General features: G+C 42.1%; 1 protein-coding gene across 1 annotated transcript in view; it reads left to right on the top strand.

The window, feature by feature from the left end:
• LOC118748146 (E3 ubiquitin-protein ligase hyd) overlaps nt 1–22,401 on the top strand; it is a gene marked incomplete in the record, with an annotated part of 830,802 nt that overhangs the window by 51,190 nt on the left and 757,211 nt on the right. Inside the window, 3 exon segments of the mRNA XM_036482478.1 lie at nt 8,627–8,827; nt 8,887–9,172; nt 9,230–9,447. Coding sequence (XP_036338371.1) covers nt 8,627–8,827; nt 8,887–9,172; nt 9,230–9,447 — 705 coding nt within the window.

Raw genomic sequence — 22,401 nt, 5'->3', positions numbered from 1 at the left:
GCACAATGAACGACGACGCACCCACCAGGATTATGGGTAACTGCAGTTGCTCGCCAGACATCACAATAGTCAGCGCTGGTCTGATAAACAGCATAACGTGGCGACCTATGCTGACTCTAGCATCAGACCATCTACCCATAGTCATCTCGATTGATAAACCAACCGACTTTGCCTCCGCCAAACACCGGACCTATATCAACTTTTCCAAAGCTGATTGGAAAGGTTACGCGGAGTTTACTGAAAACACCTTCGCGGCGCTCCCCACACCAACCGACGTCCACCTCGGTGAACGTAAGTTCCGCAGGGCTATCACTGCTGCTGCAGCTCGCTTCATACCGGCAGGATGTATATCGGACCCACGTCCAAACTTCCCTGCCGAAGCGGCTGTTCTAGCTGATGAGCGTGATAGCCTTCGTCAGGCCGATCCCGGAGATCCCCGTATCAGGGATCTCAACGCGGAGATTCGGCAACTTGTGAACGTACATAAGCGGAAGAAGTGGGAGGAGCACCTGAAGACTTGTAATTTCACCTCTGGTGTGAGCAAGCTTTGGTCAACCGAGAGGTCATTGTCTAATCCGACGAAGCACGACGACAGAGTCGAAATTTCCTTCGGCGACCATGCTTCGTCGGACCCGGAGAGATGCGCGAGCTATTTTAGCCGGCAGTTCATACTGCATCCTCCGGTAGACAAAGCCAAGCGTCGAGTGACAAGAAGGCTGCACAAACTGCCAACAAATTGTGCCCCCCTTGCTTTCACTTGCGGTGAAGTTCAGGTGGCCATCGGGAAGGCGAAAGCCTCCAAAGCCATGGGTCCCGACGGAATATGCATGCTGATGCTGAAAAATTTGGGTCCTGCGGGGGTAGCGTACCTAACGGAGGTCCTCAACCTGTCAATGGCCACTCTCATCATCCCAGACATCTGGAAGGTGGGGAGAGTGGTCCCACTGCTCAAACCGGGGAAACCTGCCAACAAAGGAGATTCTTATCGTCCGATAACACTTCTTTCCCCGGTAGCGAAGACACTCGAGGCCTTGCTACTCCCGTACTTCACAAACCACTTGACCCCAGCGAAGCATCAGCATGGTTTCCGTAAAGTGCACAGTACAACAACAGCACTTAACGCCATAAACACTCAGATCACTCGTGGCCTTAACCGAAACCGTCCCTGTGAGAGAACGATTCAATTAGCGTTGGACTTGTCAAAGGCGTTTGACACCGTCTGCCATTCCACGCTGCTAGAAGATATAGAGGCCTCCTCTCTCCCACAGAGGCTCAAACGGTGGTCGGCAAATTATCTGAGTGGTCGACATTCGTCGGTAACATTTAGAGACAAAACGAGTAAGCAGCGTAAAATAAAACAGGGGGTTCCTCAGGGTGGTGTCCTTTCCCCGCTACTGTTTAACTTTTATATTTCAAAGCTCCCTCAACCACCAGAGGGAGTCTCGATTGTCTCCTATGCCGACGACTGCTCGATCATGGCGACTGGGAATGGAATTGATGACCTGTGTTTGAAAGTAAACGGCTATCTCTCCGAACTTTCTCGCTTCTTCACTGCAAAGTGTCTAGCCCTCTCCCCTACGAAATCCTCCGCGACCCTGTTCACAACCTGGACGAAGGAGGTCAGGCTACCGCTGGGGATTCACGTCGATGACACACCAATTCCGACGGTGAATAACCCCAAAATACTCGGAGTAACATTCGACAGCCTGCTCTCCTTCTCTGCGCACTCAACCGCTATTGTCAATAAAGTACAGAGCCGCAACAAGGTCCTCAAGTCGCTAGCCGGCAGTACTTGGGGCAAAGACAAAGAAACGTTGCTGGCAACATACAAGGCAATAGGCCGGCCGGTTTTGAACTACGCAGCGCCAGTGTGGTCGCCAGGGACTAGTAGGACGCAGTGGACGAAGCTACAGACGGGACAAAATACGGCACTTAGGACAGCGACGGGATGCCTCCTGATGTCGCCAGAACATAACTTGCACGGCGAAGCGCAAATGCTCCCAGTTAAGGAGCACAACATAATGCTCTGCAAGCAGTTCCTGATCGGGAGCCACAGAAGTGGCCACCCAAACAGACAGCTGCTTGCAGAGGAGCCTTCGCCTAGGCACGTCAGGAGGCATCTATATGAACTGACGGACGAAGTCCAGAGGTTCATTAAGCAACCTCTGGACCCGACAGCGTACTGACAGGCCCTGAACGGCATTCACAGGGACTCAGTCTCGAGTTATGTAGACTCTAGACCTGTGAATGCCGTTCTAGGCATACCACCCCCGGACATTGACGAGACAGACACGCACTACACTTGCTCAACTTCGCTCCGGCTACTGCAGCAGGTTAAACTCCTACTTGAGTAGGCTGAATGAGGATGTGCCGAACGAATGTCCGGCATGCGGAGAGACCCCACATGACTCGAACCATCTCTTCGCATGCCCGGAAAACCCGACAACCCTAACGGCCCTGTCCCTGTGGACAGATCCCACAGAAGCTGCACGCTTCCTAGGGTTGCCGTTAGTGGAACTTGACGACAACGACTGAGATACCAACCGATCTGGGCGGGGTTGTTGTAGCCGCTACAACAACAACAACAACTAATATTTGCCAATGCGTCAGAATGAATTATGTATGTGTATGTTTTTTCAGCAAATAACATAAGTAGTTAAGTATTCAATAACATTGCATCATTATTTGATATATATAGTGCTTATAATGCCCAAATATCGACAATTTTTGACTATTTATTTCATTATTCCTTAATTTTATTTATTTGTTTTTTGTTGTTGTTATTTTATCGCCTTATAACAGTTATATTTAACAATTTTTAATGAGCTTGAGGCCGTTTTTAATGAAAAATTTATTGCGGAAAAGCAACAATAATTTGATCGATAAACGATCCCACTGACTCAGCCAGTTGCCTGCGCACTGTGCTAAGTTCCCCTTGTCAATTCTTGTTGATTTTTTCCACTATTTCATTTGTAAAGCCAACTACAATTAAGCGCAGCTATTCCAGTGCTATTTAAACTTGATCATGTGGTTGTTGGTTTTAGTTAATATTTCTATTATTAGAATGTTTAACTTTTAGGTGTGCTCGTCCTTAAGTTATTTGTGTTTTGTTTGTTGTTTTTATAACAATCATATTCAACAATTTTGATAATATTGAAGATGATATTTTTTATGGAATACGAAGCTTAACGAATTCCAAAAAAGTGGACGTTCTTCAAATATTGTATTTTTTTTCTCAAGCAATGCATTTCGCCGATTTCCGAACCACTTCTACTTCTATTCTATTCAATTTATCATTAAAGTTAGGTCTTTTTCTGAATGAATGCTTTTTCTGGATGAACGGAAAATCACTTCTGTGTCCCCCGTTTTTAAAGCAGGTAACAAAAGCGACATCTCCAACTATCGCCCTATCTCTAAGCTTCCTAATATTGCAAAATTATTTGAAAATATTATTAGTAATAAACTTTCTTTTGCTATAAAACAATTAATATCCCCTTGTCAACATGGGTAGCTCAACCGTCAGTAATTTAACTGTTTAAATTATTGTCTTTCGTCGTTTGTAGCTGGTTGCCAAGTTGATGTCATCTACCTTGTGTACACGTGTATACCACAATCTACTTCTTAAGAAGCTAAATCTTTTTGCTTTTCACTCAAGTATTCTGTCTTGGATCAAGTCCTATCTCTCAAATAGAATAAATAAAGTTGTTGATGGTGTTAGCTCGTACCCCTATATTGCAACATCAGGAGTTCCGCAAGGCAGCATATTAGGTCCTTTGTTTTTTGTTATTTTCATGAACGATTCCAGTGCTTGTTTTAGATATTGTAATTATTGTTATACGCAGACGACCTAAAAGTAAAAAAAAAAAATTGAACGTTCTTCTGATATTCGGGTCCTTCAATTTGAGCTTAATAAATTTTTTGATTGGTGTTTTCATAATAAGTTGTCAATAAATATAAATAAATGTTGTTCTGTAACTTACTGTAAGTCTCGTTCTCCGTTGCTGTCGTCATATACTAGTTGAAATGTTGTCTAAAACTCTAGCTCCAAAATTAAGGATTTAGGTGTTGTATTTGATTCGTCTTTCACATTTGTTGAACATTTAAACTATATTATCTCCAAAGAATTCCTCTAGCATTAATTAAACGCAATAGTGAACAATTCAAAGACCCGTATACAAGAAAGATTTTATATTCTGGCTTTGTTAGCTCTAAACTTAAATATGCCTCTCTCATATGGAATCCTACTTATGAAATTCACCATAAGAGGATAGAACGGGTTCAGAAAAGCTGTTAACCACCGGATTTTGCTACGAATCGTAGAAATAGTATGCTGCACGAGCAAGCTTTTTTGCGTAACTTTGTACGAAAAGAATTCTGTGTCGGAGGCGAAATAAAAGATGTAAATCGATGTGTGTTTGCAAGAAATATTGGTGGTGTTCATTTAAACAGATAAATTTGCCTTTCGCATATACGTATATTTTTATCCACTGTTTTATATAAGCGAGCAAAAAAGAATATTTGTTGCCCCTTATCGAGAAACTTGGGTCCGGTTTAGTTAATATACAACGATATTGGGTTGTTGTATCCAAACGCATAACCCGAATCCAAAAACTTTAACATACACATGTTTTCAAAGGATTCACATTTTATTTAAGATAAATGTTTAAAATTTCCTACCACTAGCTTATTAATAAACTCTGTTTGCACTATGCACTTTTTTTTTTGCAAATTTCGACGTGGGTTCTGCGCAAAAATACTGTGGACGGCGTAGCCGGAGTGATATGCACATGAAATGTTGTATACCTTTGACATGCGGAAGCCCCCCCCCCCTCCCCCCCGCAACACAGAAAGGAAAGTTCTACTTAGTAAGGGTTATAATCCTTAAGCGCGGCCGAAGGCAGAAGCAAGCGCAACAGGTGGTGGACCTAACATAGTGCATGTTTTCAATGGCTTGGAAAAAGGTGTTATTGCATTAACTGGATTGAGAACCAGAGCTTCAGGCATAGGAGGAGTTCTGGCTTATGGTTCAACAATTCAACCAAAAGCGGACATAGATGCGCCCGTTACTATGCCCGACAGCTCCGCATACGTTTGTGAATCCATTGCCATAGCGCCCTACTCTGCTGCTATAATTGCAAATACATCAGAATCCATAATTTTCCTCAAAATATGTAAAATTAACCAATTTTACAATAAACAAGCACATGATGAGTGTTTTTTTAATTCCTTTCCACTTTGTTTTCCTTCATTCAGCTATCTTCGAAAAACAACTCATAGCTGGCAATGCTGCACATGTTTCCGCAAGGGTTGCAGCCTGTGGATTTTTCATTTTTCGTAGCGTAGCCACGAATTACGAATTACGAAAATTCGGGTTCTAGAATAAGGGCGTAAAATTCGGTCTAGCTCAAATTAGGTTTGAAAACCCTTCTGCTCCATATATTTCGCGTTGAAAACTTATAAGCTTACATACAGTTCGCAATAGACGGATTATTTCTGGCCTAATGTTCTTACATAATGCTTTGAGTGGAGCAATTGACTGCCCTGCCCTTTTAGATCTCATTAAACTCAATGCTCCAATGAGAATTCTTCGTCAACATGATTTGTTAGCGATTGATTTTTGTATAACCAAATATGCGCTAAATCAACCAGTTATTAGGGTAATGAGTGAGTTCAATGCTTTATGTAAAGACAATAATGTCAACATATTCGCTAATCGCATAGAATTAAAAAAAAAAAACATTTACTCTATTCGCAAATTTTTATTTATTAAATGTTGTTATTTAGTCTAAGATTTTGTAAATCATAGACTCGACATAAATAAATAAATATGGGAAAGCGCATACCCTGAGGAAGGAGTTGTTTGCCAGCAGAATGGGGATCCAAAGCATTCTGAGAAGATTCGACACCGCCGGCTGCTTGAGCAAGATTTTCCCCTAATCCATTGGCCAGCTCAAAGTCCAGATCTTAAAATTTTAGGCTGTGGTCAGGAGGGGATTGGCAATTGCAGAAAATTTCAAAGCAATCTGCTTATTAAAAAAGTTATGTTACTGTAAATAATAAGATGTCATACATTCACTAATTTTTGATCGCCACTGTTCATTGCCTTGATAACTGAAGCTGGTAATACTTTTTCAGCTCATTTAAATTTGAAATGGTCTCAGGTTGATTAACCAATTATTTGGTACATAGGTAATATATTTCTAGAGTGAAATATAAAAATTTCATGAGCATTTTCTAACTGTATACTAAGAAACGTAAAGTGCTTAAAACCTTGATTAAAACAATAGGAAAAAATCACCTATATTTAAACAAGTTTCAATACGATAATGGGTATTATGTTGCAAATAAAACTTGAAAGGTACAATAACTATTCATTATACGATTGATGTTTTTTACAAGTATATATGTTTTAAACATGTTTTAAAAAACAAGTGTTTAAAACATTGCCAACCCTGGGTAGCGCACACTGCTAACCACTCCACCACAGCGGTAGCCCATTTTAGGTATAGTAAAAATTCAATATGCATATACAGTTACGGTCTTATCAATAGCATCTCCTTTTCAAAAAATTTAATATGTTATAAAACTATCAGCCTCATTGCGTAAGTACTAAAATAGGCTAAGTTGTACGACTTGACAACATTGGCATTGTCTACTGTCGTGCCGAAATAAGTAAACGACGAAAATCGTCGAAAACTATACAGTGCTGGAAATTTTAGGCAATGGCGTGAATTTTCGATACGATTTGGCTCTCGAAAAACGACTTGCATTCGAATATTCAAAGAAATTCTAACACTTCGAGAAACCAGTTTGAAATTTAGATGAAAATTTGTTGAATTTTTTCTTAGTTTCCTGCATAGCCTAAACGATGGGTTTATATGGCTTTTGCTAGAGAATGAACTGTATTTTACACCAACACAATATCACTTGGAAATGTTCGTTCCCACGACAGTCGGGATTTATATCTGGCCAAGGACTGTCACTCCAGCAACACTCCCTAAAATCCCTTTGGGGAACGTATGCTGATACAACAACAACAACAACTTGGAAATATTGGTGCTATTGATATGACCGATACTGTATATCGACTGCTGAGTGGAAGATCGACCTATCTCGGTAGCCAGTTCGAAAACGCCCTATCTCAGTAAACTTTTAAAGAACACCCTCTTTCAAAATCCAGTTCTAAAACGCCCTACCTCAGTTGCGGGTTCAATCTGTTATTATTATTATTATATGTGACCTGGTCTACGAAAAGGGAGCTTACGTGCGAAAACTAGTTTGTGAAAAAGCTGTTAAAAGTAAGCAACTCGTTTCGTCAGTTTCTCATTATCTCGTTAATTGTTCTCCGCGCCGGACGTCCAGTAAGTGTTGTTGTTGGTCCAGTAAGTGTTGTTGTTGGTCCAGTAAGTGTTGTTGTCGGAATATTATTAGAGTTCATCGTGTAAGTTGCTAGTGTGGAACATTTAAAAAAGTAACACTGAAGAAGTGACGTTTACTGTTTCTGTTGATTATCGTCTTCGCATTTCGCATGAAATGAAACATGAGTGTTGATGAGGAGTTCAGTGCCGTATACGGACAATATTTCCATGAAAAGGATGATGAAAACGATGATGAAAACTATGAAGAGAGCGATGATGATGAAGACGAAGTATGTGTATCTCAGGCAGAAGATGATACCGAACAAACTTTTGTTAAGATGGACCTGTATGTTGTTGATGTAAAGGAGGAGGAGCTGGTAACAAAATTTCTGTCAAAAGATTGTTGTAATAATGAATGCCATACACTGATACCACGGGAAATGATCGAGAGTACGCGGAACAATTGTTTAGAGATGTCGAAAAATGAACTTGATTTAGTGATACTAAGTCACATCGTCAGTGGTACATCTATCACAATATTCGCAGCTTAGTTTCGGATATATCTAAAGTAGATATTGTGGCTCCATTGCCGAAAGATTTGCCATCGAAGAAACGGAAGGCAAAAACTAGTGAAGATGTTCTCAAACCAGACGAGGAACCAGGTCCATCTTCCTCAGGATCAATACGTAAAAAGATCTCAAGGAAAACGACAACAAAGAAAAATACATAAACTACTCAGCATTATTATTTTTGGCCCATAATACGTTTTTCTAGTGTATAATCATGTCTATAGCTTATAATTCAATGTATTTTGTTCATTACCAATAAATTATATTTTGTCGTATTTTTACTCTTCTTTCTCTACATTTTTAGTACACTTCTAAGCAAGTTAGGATTTTCTGCTTTTCACCACGTGAAAAAGCATCTCATCTTCCATACGAATCAACCAAAAAGTGAAAATTGATTTTTTGACACCTAAGCCCCCTTTCCGTAGACCAGGTCACATATTATTATTGTGACTCATCGGTGTTTAAGAAAAAATTCCCGATTCGAGCACAGCGTTATTAGCCAGTTTTTGTCCGATGCTTAACCACTCCGAACCGAACTTTTATGTCCAGTCATTCTCTAGTCCCAAACAAAAGAGGTTTTGCTCGAGTAAACATTTCAAAGTATTGTCCCATAGTCAATTTGGTATAGCGAAATTCTTATACATTTAATTATCCTGGAATTCTTAAATTCTTAATTTTTTTACATTTTATTTGCCACAGGCTTCGAGAAGTATCTGACAAAATTAACAGGTTTGGTGTTGGCACGCTGAGAGTATTTGAACAACTTAAAACACCAGTTAAGGAAATTGTGATCGGTCCAAGTCACATCGGAGTACTTTTGGAAGATGGAAAGGCATTTCGAGCAGCTTTTTCAATTAATTCAGAGCGTATTGATTTAAATAGGATCGATAACAACAAAAAGTGAGTATTGTCAAAAGTCTACTAAAAGTTAACTAAATTGTTTTTCTTTTAATTTTCAGCCCCTCAAACAATATCTCGAATGTTTCTAACAATTCAAAAAATGCTGCCACATCGTCGTCAAGACAACTTGCACGTTCTAGAGCCCGACTTATGCGCACAACTGGAAGATCTGGGTCTGGAAGCCAGAGTTCCGGCTCACGTAGCACTGGTGTAATCATAGGCGGTGGCGGCTCGAGCCGTCCGATTGTGACTGTACCAGCAACTTATGTTCCTGAAGAATTAATATCACAAGCGGAAGTAGTTCTTCAGGGTAAAAGCAGAAATCTCATAATACGAGAATTGCAGGTATGTTCTTGTATTTATATTTATGCTAAAGAAAAATAAGCATATTTGGTATTTTAGAGGACTAACTTGGACGTTAATTTGGCAGTTAACAATTTGCTTTCTCGAGACGACGAAGAAGCAGAAGACACTGAGGACGCTGGAGACAACTATGTTCCAGAAGATTTAATATCATTATTGGATAATGGATTTCATGGAGATAATAGCAGTGTGATAATAGATCCATCAGATGGTCTTTTTTCCGAAGAAATATTCAGCAACTATTCCAGTATTCGCAAGTAACTAAATTTTCTCCTTGTACAAAACAAACGCAAAAAAAGGCCTAGCACTTCGCTATATTAACAGCCTGACAATTAAGCAGATAGTGACCTTTATGGTACCCCACCCAATATATACCACGTGTCATAATTATAAGCACACCACATATTGACAAGTTTTAATGAGCGTGTCAGATTGGCAATATTTCCATCATTCGTTATCAAATTGAGAAAGAGAAATTTTACTTCGATGTATGAACAACCAGAAAGACCTTTCTGTCACATTTCGGAAATCAGTTTCAGAAATAAAAGTTGCCAGATGTGACTGCAATTGAGAGAGCGCAAATCGATTTCGGAAATATATTTCCACTTGCTCGTGCTGCACTAGCAATCTCGGAAATAAAAAACCTCTTTCGAAAGGCACTTTATATGCAAGGTGTGACTGCTCATGCAACTGCTTTCTGAAATTTCTCAATTTGAGAGCCTTTTGGACATATATTGCATTGCCACGTCTGACAGGCTCGTTAACATTTTATCTTGTGGTTGTTATTATTATTGTGGCGACTACAACAACCCCGCCCAGATCGGCTAGTACCTCAATCGTCGTCATCAAGCTCCACTAACGGGAGTCGCAAGTCTATAGGGTCCGTCCAAAGAGGCGTTAGTTGAGTGGGGTTTAGTGGGCATGGGAAGAGATGTCGGATTTGGGCACATCTGCATCTAAACTGCTCAGGTACGAGTTTAACCTGCTGCAGTAACCAGAGCGAAGTTGTGCTATTGTGCTCCGAGTCCCCCGACGCATACGAAGCTCTCCCCCTTATTCTAGAACCCGAATTTTCGTAATTCGTAATTCGTAACTACGCTACGAAAAACGAAAAATCCACATGCTGCAACTCTTGCGGAAACATTTGCAGCATTGCCAGCTATCAGTTGTTTTTCGAAGATAGCTGAATGAAGGAAAACAAAGTGGAAAGGAATTTAAAAAAAAAAAACACTCATCATGTACTTGTTTATTGTAAAATTGGTTAATTTTACATATATTGAGGAAAATTATGGATTCTGATGCATTTGCAATTATAGCAGCAGAGTAAGAGGGCGCTATGGCAATGGATTCACAAAGGTATGCGGAGCTGTCGGGCATAGTAACCATGAGCGCATCTTTGTCGCTTCTGGTTGAATTGTAGAACCAAAGCCAGAACTCCTGCTGAAGCCCTGGTTCTCAATCCAGTTAATGCAATAAAAGCTTCTTCCAAGCCATTGAAAACATGCACTTTGTTAGGTCCACCACCTGTTGCGCTTGCTTCTGCCTTCGGCCGCGCTTAGGGATTATAACCCTTACTAAGTAGAATTCTCCTTTCTGTGATGCCGGAGAAAAGGGGCTTCCGCATGTCAAAGGTATACAACATTTCTTGTGCATATCACTCCGGCTACGCCGTCCACAGTATTTTTGCGCAGAACCCACGTCGAAATTTGCAAAAAAGTGCATAGTGCAAACCGAGTTTATTAATAAGCTAGTGGTAGGAAATTCGAAACATTTACATATCTTAAATAAAATGTGAATCCTTTAATTACACATGTATCTTAAAGTTTTTGGATTCGGTCTATGCGTTTGGACACAACAACCGAAAATCATTGTAAAAATAACTAAACCGGACCCAAGCAACAAAGATTCTTTTTTGGTCGTTTATTAAAGCAGTGGATAAAAATATACGTATATGCGAAAGGTAAATTTATCTGTTTAAATGAACACCAACAATATTTCTTGCAAACACACATCGTTTTACATCGTTTATTTCGCCTCCGACACAGACTTGTTTTCGTACAAAATTGCGCAAAAAAGCTCACTCGTTCGTTTGTAAGCATGCCATTGTTACGAATTTCGAAAGTTCAAAAATACGATTCGGATTACAGCACACTATTTCTACGATGCGTAGCAAAATCCGAATACGAAAGAGTTGCAGAATAGGGGTGTCTGCGTCGTCCACGTCAGGTGGTTGTATGCCCAAAACATTGCATTGTATGCATTCACAGGACGGGAGCCCATGTAACTTGAGACCGACACCACTATTGCGAGTGTCGCGTAGTAGTAGATAAACGACTATTATTGGATTATCGAATACTTTTTAAATTACGCAGCACCAGTGTGGTCGCCGAGGACTAGTAGGACGCAGTGGATGAAGCTGCAGACGACGCAAAACACCGCGCTACGGACAGCGACTGGATGCCTTCTGATGTCGCCTGAACACCACCTACACGAAGAGTCAAAATTGCTCCCGATCAAGGAGCTTAATACAATGCACTGCAAGCAGTTCCTTGTTGGGAGCCATAGACGTGGTCACCCAAATGGGCAGCTGCTTGCAGAAGAGCCCTCGCCCAGGCACGTCAGGAGGCATATCTACGAACTGACGGACGAAGGCCAGAGGTTCATTAAACAACCTCTGGACCCGTCAGCTTATCGACAGGCCCTGAGCGGCATTCACAGGGAGTCAGTCTCGAGTTATGTAGACTCTAGACCTGTGACTGCCGTTCTAGGCGCACAACCACTACCAACCTGAGCAGACTGAACGCAGATGTAGCAAATGAGGGTTCGGCATGCGGAGTGACACCTCATGACTCGAAACATCTCTTCGTATGCCCGGAAAACCCGACAACCCTAACGCCTTTGTCCCTGTGGACCGAGCTATCGAGGCTGCACGCTTCATTCCCACGACAGCCGGTTCTACGTACCGGAGCGAGTCGGGTTTTACCCGACCAAGGGCTGTTGTTTCGGCGATCTAACGCCGTTTAGGTCGGCGAAATCAATCCAACGTTGTTCGATAATGGGGCTACATGTGCTCCGTATTCTTCTGCTCAGGGCTGGCAGAAAGTCAAACCCAGGGCCAGAAATATACATCTGCTGCGTATGCCAGAGACGACTGCATACAAACTCCACCTCGGTCAGGTCCAGTGCCGCAAACGAACACAATAGCACCCACACACCTCCGCCGGCATCTCCTAGTCCCTCCGACAATCTGCTCTGGTTGTCAGTCCAGAATATACCGTAACGTGACATCAGTCAAGTGCAACTCCTGCCTTGGCTGGTGTCTCTTTAGGGCATGCTCAGGACTTCGCAACACGCGAGATTGAACGAGTGACTATGTGGGCCCCTGATGTGCTGCCCAGTCGCATACCTCCGCCGCGACACCGGCAACCACCACCACAAGGCAGCACCCCATTTTGCAGCACATACAGCAGGGAGCCGGCAGGCAACACAACTCCTTAACTCTACACATAGCAATTGGTCTCCCAAGGCACACAAAGGTGCTACAATTTAACTGTAACGGACTCCAGAGTAAGATCGAGGAGATAACTGTCTTTACGGGAGGGCATGGAATATTAATAGATGCGGTCCAAGAGACGAAGTTGCACGGCAATTCATCCTTGTTGTATTGCGCCGGATACAAAGTGCAGCGTCGAGATCGCGAGCGAGACAATGGTGGAGGTTTAGCGTTCATCACGCACCACACCGTGAAGTATCGTCTTATTGAAGCAGACATCGACCACAAGGATACTATCCTAGATTGTCAGGGTATTGCTATCCAGTCAGGCGATGTTGAGCTCGAAATATTTAACGTATACATACCCCCTGTCACCAGCTGCCCGGCAGGATAACACCCTGAAATAGGTGCGCTACTCAGAGGTGAAAACCGTATGGTAGTTGGTGACTTTAACGCGCACCACGATCTTTGGCACTCAACCCTGTCAAATGATCGTAGGGAAATACATCTGCCTGAGCAGATAGACGATTCGACATTCTGCACAATGAACGACGACGCACCCACCAGGATTATGGGCAGCTGCTGCAGCTCGCCAGATCTAACAATTGTCAGCGCTGGTCTGATAAACAGCGTATCATGGTGACCTATGCTGACCCTAGCATCAGACCATCTGTCCAGAGTCATCTCGATTGATAAACCTGCCGACTTTGCTTCCGTGGATCACCGGACCTATATCAACTTTTCCAAAGCTGACTGGAAAGGCTTCGCGTATGTTACTGAAGGCGCCTTCACTGCACTGCCCATACTTACCGACGTTCACGTAGGTGAACGTAAATTCCGCAAGGTTGTCACTGCTGCTGTAGCTCGCTTCATCCCAGCAGGATGTATTAAGGATCCACGTACGAACTTTTCTGCTGAAGCGGCTGTTCTAACCGATGAGAGCGACAACCTTCGTCAGGCCGATCCCGGAAATCCCCGTATCAGGGATCTCCATTCGGAGATTCGGCAACTTGTGAAAGTACATAAGCGGAAGAAATGGAAAGAGCATTTGACGACCTGCAACTTCGCCTCTGGTGTGAGCAGGCTTTGGTCAACCGTGAGGTCGTTGTCCAACCCGGCGAAGCGTGACGACAGAGTCGAAATAGACTTTGGTGACCACGATTTGTCGGACCCGGAGCGATGCGCGAGTTATTTTAGCTGGCAGTTCATTCTGCATCCTCCGGTGGATAAAGCCAATCGTCGAGTGACCAGAAGGCTGCACAAAATGCCAAACGTTCCCACGACAGTCGGGTCTACGTAACCGGAACGACCCAGATTTATATTTGACCAAGGACTGTCACTCCAGCAACACTCCCCAAAAACTCTTTGGGGAACTTGTATGCAGCTACAACAACAACAACAACAACAACAACAACAACAACAACAACAACAACAACAGCAACAACAACAACAACAACAACAACAGCAACAACAACAACAACAACAACAAAATGCCAAAACCCAGTGCGCCCCTTGTTTTCACCAGCGGTGAGGTAAGGGGAGCCATCGGGAAGGCGAAGCCTCCAAAGCCATTGGACCCGACGGAATATGCATGTTGATGCTGAAAAATTTGGGTCCTGCGGGAGTAGTGTACCTAAGGAGGTCCTCAACCTGTCTATGGCCACTCTCGTCATTCCAGACATCTAGAAGACGGGGAGAGTGGTCCCACTGCTCAAACCGGGAAAACCAGCCAACAAAGGAGAGTCTTATCGCCCGATAACCCTCCCCGGTAGCGAAGACACTAAGGGCCCTGCTACTCCCGTACTGTACGAACCAACTGACCCCAGCGAAGCATCAGCATGGGTTCCGTAAAGTGCATAGCACAACAACAACACTTAACGCCATAAACACTCAGATAACTCGTGGCCTTAAACGAAACCGCCCCTGTGAGAGAACTATTCTAGTAGCGTAGGACCTGTCCAAGGCGTTCGACACTGTCAGTCATTCAACGCTACTAGAAAATATAGAGGCCTCCTCACTCCCACAGGGACTCAAACGGTGGTCGGCGAATTACCTGAGTCGCCGACACTCGTCAGTAATTTTCTGAGACAAAACCAGCAAGCCACGTAAAATTAAACAGGGGTACCACAGGATGGTTTCCTGTCTCCACTATTGTTTAATTATTACATTTCAAAGCTTCCTCAACCACCAAAGGGTGTCAATATTGTCTCCTATGCTGACGATTGTTCGATCATGGCGTCTGGGAATGGAATTGATGAGTTGTGCTCGAAAGTAAACGGTTATCTCGCCGAACTTTCTCGCTTCTAGACTGCAAGGAGCCTTGCCCTATCCCCTGCGAAATCCTCGGCAACCCTATTTACACCTGGACGAAGGAGGTCAGACCGTAACTGGGTATTCACGTTGATGGCTCAACAATACCGACGGTGAATAACCCGAAAATTCTCGGAGTTACCTTCGACAGTCTGCTCTGCTTCTCGGTGCATACAACCGCAATTGTCAGCAAAGTACAGAACCGCAACAATGTCCTCAAGTCGCTGTCCGGCAGCACTTGGGGCAAAGAAAAAGAAACGTTGTTGGCAACATACAAGGCGATTGGCCGGCCGGTTCTAAACTATGCCTATGCAGTGGATGAAACTACAGACTTGCCAGAACACGGCACTATGAACAGCGACCGGATGCCTCCTGATGACGCCCCAACACCACCTACACAACGAATCCCAGATGCTCCCAGTCAAGGAGCATAATACAATGCTCTGCAAGAAGTTCCTTGTGGGGACCCACAGACATGGTCATCCCAAAACACAGCTGCTTGCAGAAGAGCCCTCGCCAAGGCACGTCAGGATGCATCTCTACGAACTGACGGACGAAGTCCAGAGGTTTATTAAACAACCTCTGGACCCGTCAACTTACCGACGGGCCCTGAACGGTATTCACAGGGGATCAGTCTCGAGTTATGTAGACTCCCGCCCTGTGAATGCCGTTCTAGGCACACAACCACCGGACGTGGACGGGACAGAACTTTGTCTGCCTCGGGAGACCCGCACTACAATAGCCCAACTTCGCTCTGGCTATGGCAGCAGGCTAAACTCTTGCCTGAGCAGAATCAATGAGGATGTGTCTAACCAATGCCCGGAATGTGGAGAGTCGCCACTAGACTCTCGGCACCTCTTCACATGCCCTGAGAACCCCACTCAGCTGACGTCCCTGTCCCTATGGACAGCTCCGGTGGAAGTCGCACAATTCCTTGGCCTCCCCCTAGCTGAAATGGACGACAACGTTGACGGATGAACTGACCCGAGCGGGGCTTAGTAGCCGCTACAACAACAACAGGCTGTACGCTTCTTAGGGCTGCCGTTAGTGGAACTTGACAACAACGACTGAGATATTAACCGACCTGGGCGGGGTTCTTGTAGTCGCTACAACAACAACTAAAAACTTTTCACAGTCGCTTATTGTACGGGAAATCCACATTCGCAATACCATGGAAAGCGATAATCGAATAATAGTCGTTTATCTACTACTAGTCGACACTCGCAATAGGGGTGGGACTACCAGTGAATGCCATTCAAGGCCTGTTGATATGCTATCTGGTCCAGAGGTTGCTTTGTGAACCTATGGACTCCGGCCGTCAGTTCGTGTAGATGCCTTCTGAAGTGCCATGGCGAGGGCTCCGCTGCAAGCAAGTGTCTGACAGATCCAACGATACTGGAACGGTTCTCTCACAGGGGCGGTTGCAGTTTAGGGCAGGTGTTATCTGATTGTTTAGCGCTTTAGTGCACTTTACGGAACCCATGCTGATACATCGCTGGGGCCAGGTGGTTCCAGTAATGCGGGAGTAGCAAGCCCTTTAGTGTCTTCGCTACCTCCAGTGTCTTCGATTTATGCTATTTATTTTAGTTATGTCCTTATAAAAATAAAATTTATTCTTTAACAAAGACCTAAATAAATCCTTATGTGAAATATTTCTGAAAAATTCAACAAACTTTCGTAAAGGGGTTTAATTAGATTTATTAGACAGATTTTGACTGTGCAGTTTTGTAGCCCACTCAATGTTAGTATAATAAAGTGCAAGTTTGAAATAGCTAGGGCTTACCGTTGATTTCTGGAATTATTTTTGTTTGAAGGTGTAGCTATTTCTAAGCTGCACATTATTATACTTAAATTGAGTGGGCTAAAAAACTTCATGCTGAAAATCTTCCTAAGAAATCGTATTAAAAAGCTCGATATTTTTACGAAAGTTTGTTGAATTTTTTTAAATATGGCACAGAGTGTGAAACTTAGATTTATTCGCCCCCTTATTCTAGAACCCGAATTTTCGTAATTCGTAATTCGTAGCTACGCTACGAAAAATGAAAAATCCACAACCTGTGCCCCCTTGCTTTCACTTGCGGTGAAGTTCAGGTGGCCATCGGGAAGGCGAAAGCCTCCAAAGCCATGGGTCCCGACGGAATATGCATGATGATGCTGCAAAATTTGGGTCCTGCGGGGGTAGCATACCTAACGGAGGTCCTCAACTTGTCTATGGCCACTCTCATCATCCCATACATCTGGAAGGTGGGGAGAGTGGTCCCACTGCTCAAACCGGGGAAACCTGCCAACAAAGGAGATTCTTATCGTCCGATAACACTTCTTTCCCCGGTAGCGAAGACACTCGAGGCCTTGCTACTCCCGTACTTCACAAACCACTTGACCCCAGCGAAGCATCAGCATGGTTTCCGTAAAGTGCACAGTACAACAACAGCACTTAACGCCATAAACACTCAGATCACTCGTGGCCTTAACCGAAACCGTCCCTGTGAGAGAACGATTCAATTAGCGTTGGACTTGTCAAAGGCGTTTGACACCGTCTGACATTCCACGCTACTAGACGGTATAGGGGCCTCCTCTCTCCCACAGAGGCTCAAACGGTGGTCGGCAAATTATCTGAGTGGTCGACACTCGTCGGTAATGTTTAGAGACAAAACGAGCAAACAGAGGAAAATAAAACAGGGGGTTCCACAGGGTGGTGTCCTTTCCCCGCTACTGTTTAACTTTAACATTTCAAAGCTCCTTCAACCACCAGAGGGAGTCTGGATTGTCTCTTATGCCGACGATTGCTCGATCATGGCGACTGGGAATGGAATTGATGACCTGTGTTCGAAAGTAAACGGGTATCTCCGAACTTTCTCGCTTCTTCACTGCAAAGTGGCTAGCCCTCTCCCCTACGAAATCCTCTGCGACCCTGTTCACAACATGGACGAAGGAGGTCAGGCTACCGCTGTGAATTCACGTCGATGACACACCAATTCCGACGGTGAATAACCCCAAAATACTCGGAGTAACATTCGACAGCCTGCTCTCCTTCTCTGCGCACGCAACCGCTACTGTCAATAAAGTACAGAGCCGCAACAAGGTCCTCAAGTCGCTAGCCGGCAGTACTTGGGGCAAAGACAAAGAAACGTTGTTGGCAACATACAAGGCGATTGGCCGGCCGGTTCTAAACTATGCAGCGCCAGTGTGGTCGCCGGTGACTAATAGGACGCAGTGGACGAAGCTACAGACTGCACAGAACACCGCACTTAGGACAGCGACAGGATGCCTCCTGATGTCGCCCGAACACCATCTTCACGGCGAGACGCAAATGCTCCCCGTAAAGGAGCACAACATAATGCTCTGCAAGCAGTTCCTGATCGGGAGCCACAGAAGTGGCCACCCAAACAGACAGCTGCTTGCAGAGGAGCCCTCGCCTAGGCACGTCAGGAGGCATCTATATGAACTGACGGACGAAGTCCAGGGGTTTATCAAGCACCTGTTGCATTTGCTTCTGCCTTCGGCCGCGCTTAGGGATTATAACCCTTACTAAGTAGAATTCTCCTTTCTGTGATGCCGGAGAAGAGGGGCTTCCGCATGTCAAAGGTATACAACATTTCTTGTGCATATCACTCCGGCTACGCCGTCCACAGTATTTTTGCGCAGAACCCACATCGGAATTTGCAAAAAAGTGCATAGTGCAAACCGAGTTTATTAATAAGCTAGTGGTAGGAAATTTGAAACATTTATCTTAAATAAAATGTGAATCCTTTGATTGGACACAACAACCGAAAATCGTTGTACATTAACTAAACCGGACCCAAGTTTCTCGATAAGGGGCAACAAATATTCTTGTTTGCTCGTTTATATAAAGCTGTGGATAAAAATATACGTATATGCGAAAGGCAAATTTATCTGTTTAAATGAACACCCAATATTTCTTGCAAACACACATCGATTTACAACTTTTATTTCCCCTCCGACACAGAATTGTTTTCGTACAAAAAAAAGCTTACTCGTTCGTTTTTAGGCATGCCATTGTTACGAATTTCGAAAGTTCGAAAATACGATTCGGATTGCAGCATACTATTTCTACGATTCGTAGCAAAATGTATGAAGAAAAAAAATATTTTTTGCCCAGCGAAATGCCGGGACACGTATAACTTCTTTTTTACCGATATAACTTTCCCCGGTAGTTTGAACCCTTCCCGATCACTGACCCCTACCATATGTCTCACAGTGTAATAGGAGTGTTCGCTATGCAACTGCCAGTAAGAATTAGCCAGTAACAAAATAAGGTACCTTACTCTCCCAAAGAGAGAAATTTACTAAGTTTTGCGCGAATAGGAATTAGCAAACATTTGCAAGCTTCACTGCCAGCTGGCGTCCACGGTTGCATTTCGAGCATAATACATTTTTTAAATTATTTCAGGTGGAAAACAAAACATGACCTATACGTATATTTCTTATTATTCTGACTTTCTTCAACATACGCTTCAATTTCTTTGTGGAAGTCACTGTCGGATTTCCTATATCGACAGAGGTGTCGATACTGAGTACCTTTTAAATGTTTGGAATTAATTAAATTAATAGAATAAACAAATATTTACATACTTCTTTCATTAGTAAATCGCAACAAGATTGTTAAATTTTAAATTTAACCAACTTGTTGATTTAAATTAATTTTTGACAAACTAAGTGCAACAATTATTAATAATTGTTTCTCTTGTAAATAAATAAATAAATAAACAAAATTTTTACAAAAATGCAACCGTGTGCCACAATCCTGCTTGCAAATTCTTACTGGCAAAAATTTTCCCAGCACGAATTTGCAACTTCCCCTCCAAATGAAATGTCAAAATTGTGCTCTCTCCTTGCAAATTTTACTGGATTTTTGGCTAAACGAACACGATTTGGTAACAATTGGTACCAACTTGTACAAATTTTTTGCATAGCGAACACTCCTAATTATGACACGGAGTGTAGCTACCATATTTTTAACCAACTTCACAAAAGGAGAAGGATTATCAATTCGTCCGAATATTTTTTTTTCGCATATATCGTCCACGTTAACCGATTTCTATAATTCTTTTTTTAAAGGAAAGGTGTTACCTCACAGGTGTGCCATATTAATTTGGTTTAGATCCGATCATCGGATCATGAAGAAATGTACGATAATTTTAAATTTTTATATGAGAATTTAAGTCGGTTTTGTTTTTTGTTTAAAAATTACTTTTATATTTATTATTTTTGCATTTTTTAACCGGCTTCAAAAAAAAGGAGGAGGTTATCAATTCGTCGCAATATTTTTTTATGTATGTTACCGCATAACGTTGGACCACGTTAACCGATTTATATAATTGAAAAGGAGGAGGCTATCCTTTCGTCGGAATATATATATATTTTATGTTTGTTATCGCATAACTTTGGAACACGTTAGCGGATTTCTATAATTCTTTTTTAAAGGAACGGTGGTACGTCAGAGGTGGTCCCATATTAATTTGGTTGAGATTCGATCATCGGACCATGAAGAAATGAATGGTATTCTTAAATTTGTATATGAGAATTAAAGTCGGTTTTGATTTTTTCTTAAAAATTGTTGGTTATTGAGCTTGAGGTCTTTTTATATGTAAAATTATTGTGGAAAAAACAGAAGTTACAGCTGCTATTTCGGTGATAACTACATATTACTAGACTTCTTGACTGGGATTCGACACAGCGAGCCCAGCGTACGAAGTCAATGGTCTACCCACTGCGCTATGTTTCGCCCTAGAAACTGTTGTCGCTGTTTCCACTTTTTCATATGCCAACCCCAACTACAATCTAGGGCAGCTATTCTGCTGCTATTTAGACTTGATCACGTGGTTATTGTGGTTGTTGTTTTTTGTTTGTTAGTTAGCTTCTATTTTTGGAAAAAAATGGCAAATTGCAAGTTGCTCAAAATTCGCGTTGATTTTTCATAATTCCATTTTCTGAAGGTGTTGTTTTGGGGATGCAGGTTTACAGCCCATCAAATTGCTCAAAATTTGCGTTATTTTTGAGAATTTTTTTTTTATATTGAAACAAAAAAGGTTTTCTATATTGAAGAAAATGCACAACACCGTCCGTAAAATAAATTATGAACAATCAACACGACTTTTGACCAACTTGAAACTTGTACGTTTTTATACAGAAATTGAATGGGCTTTGTAGATACCTAAAAATGCTCTCAAAATTCTGATTAGATAGCTCGATTAGAGACAGTAATGCCATGTTCATATTTATGCCAGTTTTTGAATTTTGATTATTTATTTATAAAAACATGGTTCATTCAGTACCGTAAACCAAATAAATCAAAACTTCAAAATTTGTGAAAAACTTGCGAAAATTCATCAAAGTTCAAAAAATTATCAAAATTTCAAGTTTTTTAATCAAAATGTTTAGAAAATTTGGGTATTAAAACCCGTCCAATTTTAGTATAAAAAGGGCAAGTTTCAAGTTGCTCAAAATTCGCGTTGATTTTTCATAATTTCTTTTGCTATAGAAAACTTTTAGAACATACTTTGTATGGAAGAAAATGCGAAACACGCTTAACCAAAAAATTCTCAAAAATCAACGCAGAATTTGGAGCAACTTGATTAAAAAGCTTGAAATTTTGATAATTTTTGGAAATTTGTTGAATTTTCGCAACTTTTGATCAAATTTAAAGCTCTAAAGCAGAGCTGGGCAATTTTTGCTCGCGAGCAACGACAGCGCCGCAGTTCGTATACGTATACAGAAGCATAGCAGCGAACTTCGATTCAGTCTGCTTGCATATTTCACCAAGGTAACATCACGCTCGGCTGTTGATTGTTTTTCTTCGTAATTTTAGAATACGCTTGCCACATTTTTTGTAGGAAATTGACAAAAAATCCCCAAAGCAAAAAGTGGTGTATTTTTCTTCGATTGGTGTTTGCGTGAGTTTTCTACGATTCAAACACAAAATAGTGCGACTCTATATAAGAACTACAGTTTATAGTTCAAAGAACCTTCAACACCCACAATGTCTATTATGCTGTCATTCCTACGTATTTTTAATATAAGTAGACTGAATTTTTCATGCCGTGTGAATTTAAAAAAATATAAAATGGGCTTCTTGCTGACCACTAGTTTTGAAATAAGTTCCATGATTTTTTTTCAAAAAGGGCACAAATTGCATACTTTATTTTAGAAAAATTGTTTTATATCTAAAGAAATGATAGAGAAATATAAATGCTGGTTTATGGCCAGATATACTTAATGAATAATATTTATAAGTTATACTCTATTTTTAGGACTAAATACCTATTTTTACGATTATCCTTAAACCTCGTCCGGATTTCCCAAATCTCTCGGTTCGTATCGCTGGATTGTTAAATAAATGGTAACGATGACCAAATTGTAGTACAATTAACTTTATTGTACAACAAAC

This window comes from Rhagoletis pomonella, unplaced genomic scaffold (genome assembly GCF_013731165.1).
Source record: "Rhagoletis pomonella isolate Grant_MI unplaced genomic scaffold, Rhpom_1.0 Rhpom_scaffold_00001, whole genome shotgun sequence".
Classification (NCBI taxonomy): domain Eukaryota; kingdom Metazoa; phylum Arthropoda; class Insecta; order Diptera; family Tephritidae; genus Rhagoletis; species Rhagoletis pomonella.
This window is presented reverse-complemented; position numbering and strand designations above follow the sequence as displayed.